This window comes from Cariama cristata, unplaced genomic scaffold (assembly GCF_000690535.1).
Source record: "Cariama cristata isolate BGI_N322 unplaced genomic scaffold, ASM69053v1 scaffold5718, whole genome shotgun sequence".
Classification (NCBI taxonomy): Eukaryota; Metazoa; Chordata; class Aves; order Cariamiformes; family Cariamidae; genus Cariama; species Cariama cristata.
Genome location: NW_009632777.1, coordinates 1,956 through 14,231, shown reverse-complemented (window position 1 = coordinate 14,231; position 12,276 = coordinate 1,956). Strand labels below are relative to the sequence as shown.

Genomic DNA, 12,276 nt, shown 5'->3' with positions numbered 1-12,276 from the left:
TCCCTCTTTCCTTCCATATTTCTAGTAGCTTAGTTTGCAGTAAACTAAGTTTAGTACCACCAGTTTTCCTGATATTTTTATCCTAGACAAATCTCTTTCAATTTAACTTCAGTGAGATTGCGCAGGTGTAAATGAGAACAGAATTCAGCTGCAAATCCTAAAACATACAAGTGTCTTGTTAAAGAAATATGTGAAAAAGCTATTCATTCCTAAAACGTTCAAAGGAGTGCCCTAGGTTTCTTCCTTAGAGGAAGAAATCCAAATTAGTAAACTTAACTTCAGAAATGCCACAAGATGCTAGGAAAGCTTTACATCTTCTCTCATGACACAGTTATGCTTTTCAAAAGAATGTTTTAGACATATCAGTTTTCTATTCATTTTAGTTGGTTGGGTGACTTCACTTTTGATATTAGATTTTCATTTCTTAGCAAGGATTTACAACATAAATATCTTGTAGAGAAATTTAGGTGCAGAAGGTATTCCTGTATAAAAAATAAATACAGTAATGTTTTACAATAAGTGAAAATTATCAGACCTTCTTCTGGTATGTTGGAAGGAAAAGGGATATTATGTACATGAATTTAAAGAAAATATTTTTCCTCTTAAACTCTTGTGTGATCCATGAACTATATAAAAGGCAATTCAGAGACTGTGAATGAGGCTATACATACAGCACATCTCTGGTTTCTGTTAACATCACAAACAACTTGAGCTTTGCTCTTGTGGTTACCATGAAATTACCAGAGCCCTTCAATATATTTACCTACTGTATGTTTAATACACACACACACACGCACACACCCTTCCCGACAGAAAAAAGAAGTAGGATTTCATAACTGGGACAAGAACATAACTGGAGAGCTATGGTTGTTAACATGGCTATGATATCATTTCCCGAGCATATGACCTTCTGCTTGACACTGACTGCAGAGGAAAATTAGCTGAGGTAATTGGTCATCCCACTTGGTGTCATTGCTTTTTTTTTTTTTTCTGTTAAAATTTCAAGCTCCTGGAGCTTCAGCCTTCTTAAATAGCACCTGGAGAAATCACATAAACTCAAATCTCCAAATTTTCTGGGAGTTTTACTATCACTTACTGAGCTTTGGTTCTCCCGTCACTAAATGTCTTGACCCGTGCTATTCGAGTCACCTGCCTAACCAGGCTGGAGTCTGTTTCCAACAGACCCACGTACGAGCACACACAGCTTCTGTTTGAGTGGACATGTGTTTTAATGCTTCACATGGGAAACAAATGTTAACCTCTTTTAAGATCTCTAGATATAAATTGTTGTTGTTAGTATTACATTACATAATATATGTTATGTTATGTTACATGTTATTATAATTACTATAGTAAGTAATTAGAAACTACACATTCACTCTGTTTTCAGGATGTTCCCAGGCATTGCAAGGGAGGCAACAGTGGCACTAACCGAACAGTTAAGAATTTACTTAATTATAGAAAACATGTGAATGTCAAAGAGACTGAATTGCTAAATTTTTGTCACTCCTCTCTTCGTGTGAAGCAACAACCTTTGCACTGCTAGAAAACATGAAACCTGTGCTTGCACAAGGAGCTACTTCACGCAGATTGAATGCAACAGCTGTTAAACTGTTCAAAACCACTAGTTTACAACTCACGATCTGTAGACTGTTCCTAGTTCATCAGCACAATTAATTTGGTCTGTCATTTGCCATATTACTTTTTTTCTGGGGACCTCTTAACATCCGAAGTATGGGCAGAGATTTGCCTGCACTTCCTGAGTTTGCAGATTCATAGATTCTCAGAATAATTTACACTGAAAAGGACCTCTGAGATTATGATTCCAAACCCTTGCTCACAGCTAACTTTTCATTTTGATCAGGTTACTCAAGCCCTATCCAGCCAGGAGTTGAGTAGCTGCAGCTACAGAGATTTGATTACTTCTATGAGCAACTTGTTCCAAGCCTTTACCACTCCCATTGTATTTTTTCCTTTATATCTAGACAGAATGCTTCTTGGTGTCATTTGTAATCATTCTATATGAGCCATTGGACCTAATGAACATGTGAAGATCATCTGTAGTGTACTGCATTTGGGTACATATGAGAGCACTGCAGCACACCGTTTTCAAATACGTCCATAAAATGCAAGTTGGCCATTGGTAGTGAGAGGCTTAACACGGCAGATCTAAAATATGTGATAGACCTGTTCAGTCCACATTTAAGCCTTACACACAGTGAACAAAGTAAAAATCTGTTCATTTGATTTCATGCTTAACAAGTTTGCTAAGGTGCAAAATAATGCAGCATTCAAAAAGTAATCAAGCTTTCATTCTTGTACAGGATATTTTATAGATAAACTGTAACTTCTTCCTACTGCAATCTCAGGGACAGTTATGATAAGAATTAGTTGTATTTCGTGCCTATGACAGAGCTAAAGACAAAATTTCATACTTCCAAAAAATACTGTTAAAAAGAAGTTTCTGTCTCAGAAAAAAATGGATTTGCCTTAGAGTTAGGCCCCAACTAAAGTCACTCACACAGTTAAGAAATCCATGTTTCGCCAACAAACCGAATGCTGAGACTGAGAGGAGGACCACATACAGTGGTGGTTTAGAACCGAGAAAAAATAAAAGTGCAGGGCACAAACTACTATGTGTGGAACAGACACCACCCAAAAAGATGAGAAGTGTTACTCTTGTTGGAAGATGAGCCACAGCAGTGCAACAGTCAGCACATATGCAGCAAGCAACTACCATGCAGGTGGTGGCCCAGCCTGAGCTCCGTGCTGTCACAGCCAGACACTATCAGTATATGATAAAACTTCTTTGAAGCTAGCTTAGATATGTCTATCACTTCTATTCCTACTTAATCAGTGTACCCATAGCCTTAATGAACTATTGTGATTAACTGTCATTTATACGCCTACTACAGTTAAAAGAATTTTTAAGTCATATAACATGTGGTGTCTAATATACGCCATATGAAAGATTTAATTGGACCATGTAACTTTGATTATTGCTAATGAGAATTACCCATATGTACTAAGGCTAGAGCAGAACTGTAATGATGATCCAAGGGCTTGGTACGTAACACATGTATACTGATACCACTTCTACACTCTTTGATTGCCAAAACAAATCATGTGATGCCATGCTGTTCAACATATTTAATTTGATTTATCAGTCTGGTGGATGGAATGTAAACTTCAGCTTCTCCCTTCTTCTGTTTTTGAGATTTCAACATTCTCCCTTCTTTTTACACCTTCTATATCACCCCAGTTCCCATACTTTCGAAATGCTTTTGTCACCTCAGGATTCCCACCTGCACTAGGCTGGGATTTTCCAACCAAAAAAAAATAAAAATTAATTTGGTCCTATCTAACCCTTGCCTGCATTTTCAAGTAAATAAGAGGAGCAATCAATAGATTTCACACATGATAGTAAGAGGAAAAGTATAATGGTGTGACAGGACAAATCCTTTCAAAATAATTTAGAAGAACAATGACAACAAATGAACTAGACACAAAGAACAAGCGAGAAGAAAAGATGCAAGAAATAGAAATATAGAAAGAGCCCAGGTGGGAGAAGAGTGTCGCCCCTTATATCTGCTTTTCAAGGATACAATATAATGTTTATTTACAAGCTGATACCCTTACATTTATAAAGATAACAACTTTATAAATTTAACTCATACAGGAAAACCTAGAGGTTTATGTGATAATAGTGTAGGCTTTTGATCAAAATTTACTCTCATGTGTGCAAATAAGGAGAGGATAAAAATGAAATTTTGTCTCAGGTTTTTTGGTCCCTTGCTATTTCTCATACTTAAACATTAAATCTGGCAAGGTCAAGTGTCCTGTGTAACAATAGACTTCTCACTAGGCAAAGGACAGTAAAATAGTGATGTAAAGACCAGTAAGGTAAGAGAAGAGCAAAGCTAAATGACCTTTTTATTGTTCCTCTCCCAACACATAATATATAGATCCATCTAGGATAACTATAGATGTCTGCAGCTGAACCAGGCATCAGAGAAAAAAAATACATTTTTAGAGATCATCTTACCTATTTTATACCTTATACTTTAGGAAGAGAAAACTTAATTGACCAAATTTTCACTAACTTTAAAGGGAACCCATCTCTGGCATAAAAGTTCTTTTGGTTAAGGTTCCTAAACACAAATGTCTAATATTTATCTGACCACCAGATACCTGCCCTGAAGGGTGAGTCCTTCTTGTAAGTCCTGTTCATCAGCACTGTAACAGTGTCACAGATATCCCAAGACATCTTTAATAACACTAGACACTGTATTTAGGTGACCTAATCAAGTACTGCTTGTTTACTAACATTTACTCGGGCATTTACTCAGTTGAAGTAAACACCTCCATGAAGTGAATCTGTATTCATTTCCACACTGATATTAAGATGCTGTCTCTTAGCTTTCATCCCATCAGCAGAATATTGCTAGTTAATGAGGCTCGAAGAGTCTAGGATAAGAGTTTTAACCAATGAATTGTTTTCTGAGTGCACTTAAGATAACTTAGACCACAATGTGTTGCATCTGCAAGAGAAAATTGAAGCTTGAAAACTGAAACTAATGAAACTGAAGCTTTTTACTAAAATGTATGAAAATTACTGGATATAACATTATCCTAGAAAAAATCTGATTTTCAGCATAAAGTTGTCAAAAGTTAAATATTTCATCTGAGTGAAAACTTGACAATGCTGTGGTATTTTTAATGTTAAAGTCTAGAAAAAACATGTGAATAACAGATGATTGTCCTGGAATATTATACTAACTGTCCTCCTCTGTAATCCAAGTGTTGCCAGTATAATTAATAGAAGCTGTATGTATGCAGAATTTGGACAATTTAGGAGATACTGAACTTCTTGGCAGCCAGCTGAGTAACTATTTTGCACAATAAGTAACACCTAAAGTCAACATACTGTAAAAATAATAAAGATTAAACCGAATTAGCAAAGAAAACAATTCTGATCTACAAAAAAAAAAAAAAAAACAAAACAAAAAACACCACAAAAACAAACAAACAAAAAAAAACCACAAACAAACCACCCAATTCTAAATTGTTTCTTACTATTTTGAAGATAAGGATGTGGAATTTAATAGCAAAATTAGACTGGATTATAGAAATGAGTGTCGAATTGGACCACCTCCAGAGATCCCTTCCAACCTCAACCATTCTCTGAGTCAGAGCCAACCTTCTCTCTGAAATAAGTTGAAAAGATCGTTTCCTCACAGGAAAACTTTTTAGGTTTATATAGTCACACAATGCATAGCAGCATCATGTTCTTAATTTGTACTTGATGCAGACAATTGGTGAAGAGACTAAGCAGGGGTCTCCATACCCTCTGTTGACTGCAAAAGAGACTGATGTTTCTGCCGGAATGCAAGTGGGATGTCTGTTTTGTGAACATATCCGTGGTGGGGCTCAAAAGAGAAATCTTCAAACTGCAAATTTGTATAATGCACACCAGAAATTCACATTTGTTCCTGTTCCTTCTGCCATACAGCAGTAAATATCTCAGCTTGATTTCATCCTTTTTCAACATTCATCCTATATTTTTGCCAGCAACAGAGAGTCTGTTTTTCCTCATGTTAATAAAGGCTTCATAAATAAGCTCTAGTGATCTGTGTTCCACAATCCGCAAGAAAAATTATTTACTCAAAAGTATGGCAAAGCTTGTCTCATATTTACTGATGCCAGTGTCACAATAAGACTGCTTGTACACAGGAGGAAAAAAAGGAGGGGGGGGAAGGAAAAGAAAAAGAAAAAAGGATATTTGATTTCTTTTCTTGCATTAACTACACTGAAATAATGGAATTGTTTAGGAAATCAATCTATAACACAAAAACCAAACACACAGAAAACAATTTTACATTTCTTTTTTTGCCTGAACTGTGGGATAATGAGTACTGTATATTTATTTTCTGTAAGTGAAGCACTTATAAATGGACATTTAGCTCAAAAGATTTGAATGTAGTGATGTTAGTGGTCATTGTGTTTTTAACATGGATTTTCATGGTCTCAAGCATTCTCACTGGAAATGTTATGTATTTGATACAGACATGGTTTTACTGAAGGTGAGGATTTAAGAATGTGAAACTATGAAGAATTACCACCAGGTTAGCAGGAAGGTGAACCTGCATTGACTGTTCTGTGATAACTGCCTGGATATCTAGTCGTAATCCAGTATACAGCCAAGTAGCCACCTTCATCACTGAGGGGTAAGATACCTCATTTTTATCACGCAGCCAAACCATGCGTGCAAATACTCAACCGAAACAGCCAATGTAAAGTGAACTCACACCTTCATTTATCTCCTTGTTCCTGTCCGTGATGTGCAGTATGGTACAACACAATTTTCTCCTGCAGATGACCAGACTCGACTACATGTTTGTGCCTGTCTGTTTGCCTGCGGTGTGCTAGTCTGTGGCTGTAGGTGAGTACTACATGTTTATGTGTATGAATGAGCATACATTTTGTACTTCTACACTTTTTAGAGATGCTTTATTTAAGATTATGGTACCAACATTTTCATTTCAATCTCTTCTTTTTAAGAACTTATAAATTAATGACAGAAAGTTTTGCCAGGCTGAAACTTAGCTGTGTCACCAACCTAGGAAGGATAGTTTTTAACAAACTCAGAAATAGAAATGCAGTGAATTCACTCATCTTTTTAACACTCTGAAAGTACAGAACAGATATTTCACTGGGATTAGATTTTTATGGATGATATTCTCATATAATTAAAGAGTGTTTCTTTTTTAAAAACATTAATTTTAGGAAAAACATTTTAAGTGCTTACCAATGACTTGCATTATTCCATTATCTTATGCTAATGAAAAATCTATCCATTAGGAAAACTGTAAATGAAATCCTACTGAAAATACAAGATGAGCTTGGAGACACAAAATTGAGTCTAGAGAATTGAATCAGAGATAGAAAGCCCAAAGATTAAGTATTATTCTTTGTATCATCTGTTGTGATGCTATAGATAGGTCAGAAAGGCCTTCGAAAGACACTTGAACAGCTTGCACGAGATCTGTGAGTGACTGTGCATTTACGTTTTTGTGAATCTGCCCAGGAACGCTTAAGGTCTTTTTGCACACTTCCACCTAGGTAGGTCTCAAACAAGTATTGTGTCCTCCTACTGAAACACGAACTGTATCGTGCACTGGTTTCTGATGTAATTTGGGCTAAAGTGCCCTTACATTATAAAATAAAAACAGGCAGACTTATAAGTACCACCAGATCTGAAATGGTTGTGCTCATGTTCTGAGCTGCTGGAACACAAACGGGCTCTGTCCCAGGCACCAAACCTAGCAACGTGCAACCTCCTCAGAGGTAAAGCACTTTAAGCTGGGCAGACAACATGTGGGCTCCAGGCATCTGGTTCAAAGCTAATCACATTCAGCCAATGTAGAGCATGACCAAAGCAAGTCCACCTAGCATATGCGTGTATTCTTAAGGTTGGCAGAGACCCTGCTACCTAACGAACTAGAAGAGCACCAGGACACCAGCAGTGTAAGGACTCTACCACAGAGACCCATACAAGATTTTTGCTTTGTATGGTGCTTTTTTTTATTTTAGTTATGTCGTAAAAGCGATGGGAAGCTACAAACACGAAAAACAATGGCTTCAGAATAAAAGTATTCAACAGACAAAAACAAGCAAGCAGAAAAACAATAGCAGAGAGTGAGGCAAAGCAGCCAACCAAGGGACTAGAGAGCAGAGACAGAAGATTATGATCTTATTACACAGTATATCTTACTATATACTATATGGAACACTGAAAAATAAAAAAATAAATTAAACAAACTACTACTGTCCTAGAGAGCTTTCTTGTCTGTCTGCCTCCATCTCCCAGCCATGTACATTCAATTCTGATTGTACGCGGCCGTAATATGGTTTCATATGCTAGTAGAAGACTTGTTGTATTCAATGGTCTATCGAGGTCCGTAAAGAAACGGTGCATGTTTAACACATCAGAAGGAAGTTGTCTAGAGATCACATAATTTATGCCTCATCTTACCAAAGCATACAAGACCACAGTTGTTAAGACAGTTGTGCCTGTGAACACAAATATCCCGAAAGGGAAATCCTGACCTTATTGCTGTCAAAATTACATCATTTCTGTCAATCTCAATGGGTCTAGACTTCATCTAGAATTTGTATATCGACCTAAAAGTGATTACAATTTCCCACACACTTTTACATGCAGAAAAGACTTCGCCACACAATCATATTGCCAGCTATTCTGAGTACATAACTTATGCAAAACTCTGCAGCTCCTAAAATTTTTGTTTAAAAAAACACTCATATTTTAAGAGTTAATTTTTCATATTAGATGTCAGAACTGTTGTTCACAGAGGCAGATCCTGTCGACACGTCTAAAGAACACAGAAAGCTAAACACAGGAAAGTCTTCACGCATCTTCTGTGCACGTGTGTGCCTAAGGATGGAAGAGAAGGTGAATGTAGAAACAAAATACTACTTGGTCTTTACCATACCTGAGGGTAGCTGTCAGTTCTTGGAAGAACAGATATATCATAGGTGGCAGCAAAATGGCTCTTAGCTTGCTGGATCTGGCCATAACGTTCTCTTTTCCTCCATTTTGCTCTTCGATTCTGGAACCAAACCTAGAGTATATGAGGAAAAAAATGATCAGGGTGAACTCAATTACATAGTGTGCAAAGAGTTTAGGAAAAAGCCAAGATATTTTGGACAGTAGCTTTGAAAATTTCTGTTTATCTATGAAAGGGAAGTTCTCCACCTGAGGACTAATTTCTTGCAGTTTCAATCTTCTCAACATCAGACCTGCTGAAGTTATTTAAAAGTATAAATTACGTCATTTCTACTATTTCAAAAAAAAAATAAAAAATCAGAGGAAAGATCAGTCTGTCAGGCAATGCTAATTTTGACGGTGATCAGTTCTTTAAAGGAAAATTACCAAGTAGCAACAAGTCAAGTTTTAAAGAAATTTTCATTTAATTTCACATGCCCAGTGACTTGATATGCCTACCTATGATCTGCCTCCTAGAGGTACACATAATCTTTATCAAATGCAGTAATGAAAAGGCAGGAAAATCTAACACCAGGACAGTAGTCTGCACTGCAGATAAAGTTTCTATAAGGAAGACCAACAGAGCAGGAAGATAATTAAAAATCAGGAGATCACAGTCAGTTTTAAAACTATTGGGAGGCTTTTTTCACATTTGTGTTAGGTGATACCTGTTTCTGACAACGGAAAACTAAAGAATGACACTTTACATTTAGACCATGAAATAATTTAGTCCTGAAACAATGCCTTCTTGTGAACTAAAAACTATTTCCTTTATGTTCAAATAACCTTTGGACAGTTCTGTAATATTTTGAGTGTCAGGTGCTATCTCAAAACCTATTATGTGCACATTTCTTGCTGTGACTGATACCTATCACTGTCCTGTGGTCTTCAGAAGTTTTTTCTTTCAACAGTTTAGTTTGGACTGGCTAAGACTTATTCTGATGAATTAAAGGGATTGCTAAGAAAAGTAACTGCTTCTTTATAAAAGTAATATTATCCAACTAAGCCTTTACTGTTCAGCTATGAGCAAACTTGTTCCGATTCTTTTTTAAGAAGTCACACTACTAATAGTACTATTTTTTTTTTTATGGAAACAATGTCATTGGTTAGTCTTCCTGCTAAATGGATCATGAATCCACTTGGATAGGTATGTACAGGAATAGATTACTATTTTTTTTGTGTAGACACTGCCTGTGAATCCCTTTTTGAGGGATATCTTCTGATCCCTGATGGTGGGATAATTAAAATAACACTATTTGTTTTATAATTCAGATTTTGCCTTGATCTTTGGAGAACTCAACTGTTCTTTGGTGCTCCTTAAGCAACCAGGGCATTATTTTGCTCATTTTAATTCCCAAGGACTTGTTGCAAATATGGTATGTTCAATCTTTTAAAATGTACTCGCAATCAAAGCAAGGCCCATGCATGTAATTGCTGAGTATATATTGTTAGGGACCTTGTTGGTAAATTTGCATTATTTATGATGTCTGAGGCTCAGTAAAAAGAAAATAAAAGAAAAGGAAAAAAAAAATTATCCTGTCTCCACAGGAGGCATCAGGAACACGCTAAGGGAATTTAGTTATAAGGCTCTTTCATTGAAAAAAGACCTTGACAATCTCCTTAAAATGGGTGCCAATTACTTCACTGACATGCAGCAGGAAAGAGAACAACTTAGATAAATTAGGTTCAGGTTGGCGCTCTCTGCATGTATGCAGGACAAATATTAAATTGGATGTTGATGAAATGGCGGCGAAGGGAAATGTGGGTAAGGTATCCAGCTGATCGCTCTGCTAAACTGAATCAAACAATTTGCTTGGATTTATAGTAACTAAACGAGAAGAAAAGCACACATTTTTTTCCTTTGACAATCCCCCAAAATGTTTCTGTTTACATCACTTTACTAGAAACTGACTCTTGGCAGAGATAGAGTAACCATTTGCCTCCACAAAGCAATGTAAAAATCTGCTGCTTGTTATCCCTGAATTGCCAGATGCCTGCCTCTAATGATGTAAGGCCTTTTAAATTGCTTAATCTTGTGATGGAATACTGTTGCTACTCTGGATAAAAATGATCACCATTTCCTTTCATATTTTGTGTATGAGAAATGTGAAGATCAGTTATCTTTTAAGAAAGGGGAGAAGATGTTTAAACAAAATAGATATTCTGTGAAAGTCTGGTGCAGACATACATGTTGTTACATTTACTCCCTTATTTTTAATACTTTTACCATGTGAAACTTCTAAAACTTAGGAGAAAAAAAAAAGTGATAAAAGGTCAGTTGACAAATTTTAGCCCTATTTTCCCCTCCCTATTCTGACTATTAATTTATTCCTGGAGTATTTCTCATTATTCTGAAATGATGCAATTGTAAAAACATTATGTGTTTAAACATTATGCAAGCTTTTTTTTTTTTCTAAGTCAAGACTAAATCCTAATGAATGGAAGTCATACTTGGAAAACTGTACCAAACGCAGAGGCAGAGGGACTGCACAGAGCCTGAAGAGTTAAAAGCTCCTGAACTAAATTCCATCGGCATCACTGGTATCGTACGGATGTAACCGACACAGGATTTTGGACTCTATTGTCTGATGACAACAGTGAATACGCTGTCTGATCGAATAGACATGAAGAGAACACTACTTTATAAAATTAATTAGCAGAATTCATTTCTGAAAGTGATCTTGATTTAATTTCGGTTGTATGCATGTGCACTGACGTCTATTTCTTTATATGCATGTGTGAGTATGTGTTTAATTACAAGTTGTGAAGTTGTTATCATATTCAAGTCACTAAATTAAAAAAATTAATCCCAGTCTTTAAGAATTGACAGGACTGCTATTCCCTAAATTGAAATGATGAGTATTACCAGAACAGGGAGGATCTCTAAAAATAGGATGAACTCGCAAAAAGCAGCTCACACCCTTTTCTAAGGGAAGATCTCTAAACGGGGGATGGGTTGCATTTCCTGGATATTTAGCTTCTTTTCTCACCATTACACATCTGAAGCTGTAAATATTGCTGAGATTACTGTATGAGCGCATACTGAATGAATTAACTTTGTATGCAGCTAAGATACTCAAATGCTGCACTAAGCGGTCAACAGTATGTTTTGTTCCAAACATTAGAGTAACGTTATCCATTGGTTGTGCAAGTTTAAACACCAGCAAATGTACTTCCCAATTTTGTGATTTTTAAGCTCATTCCATACGACAGAGATGAAAGGATTACGTCTTTGCTCTACACAGACACAAACACATACACACACACATATAGATATGCATTTATACACATTTATGCGTGTGCGGTTTCTCTACGTACTCTTTGGATAGAAACAAGGAATGTCATCACTTTTTATATTGTACTTTTCATGCCGCAATACACACAGAATACTCTGCATCCGAGTTCTGCATCATCATCGGTCTGAACTACATGCAACACCTCTCTTTCATGGGATCTTTACATGTAACACTTCATGTATTCACTGCCTGGAATTCCGACAGTAAGGCAGGACTGCCAGAGATCAAGCCTGCTTTACTATTGATGCTGTTTTCTCAACCTTTAAACAAGTTTCTAGAACAGCACCACAAGCTATTTAAAAAAAATAACAACTTTTTTAGTATCGCAGCATAACAGCTCATATCCATAAAGAAATAAAGCAAAACGAGCTATTTACTTTAGCTTTACGGGCTTTTGTACAACCCCCAAGAGCG

General features: G+C 36.3%; 1 protein-coding gene across 1 annotated transcript in view; it reads right to left on the bottom strand.

Moving 5' to 3' along the window:
* Positions 1-12,276, bottom strand: part of ALX1 (ALX homeobox 1) — a gene marked incomplete at its 5' end in the record, with an annotated part of 17,100 nt that overhangs the window by 4,462 nt on the left and 362 nt on the right. The window contains one exon of the mRNA XM_009706496.1: positions 8,514-8,642. Within this exon, the coding sequence (XP_009704798.1) occupies positions 8,514-8,642 (129 nt within the window). The remainder of the gene's footprint in view (positions 1-8,513; positions 8,643-12,276) is intronic.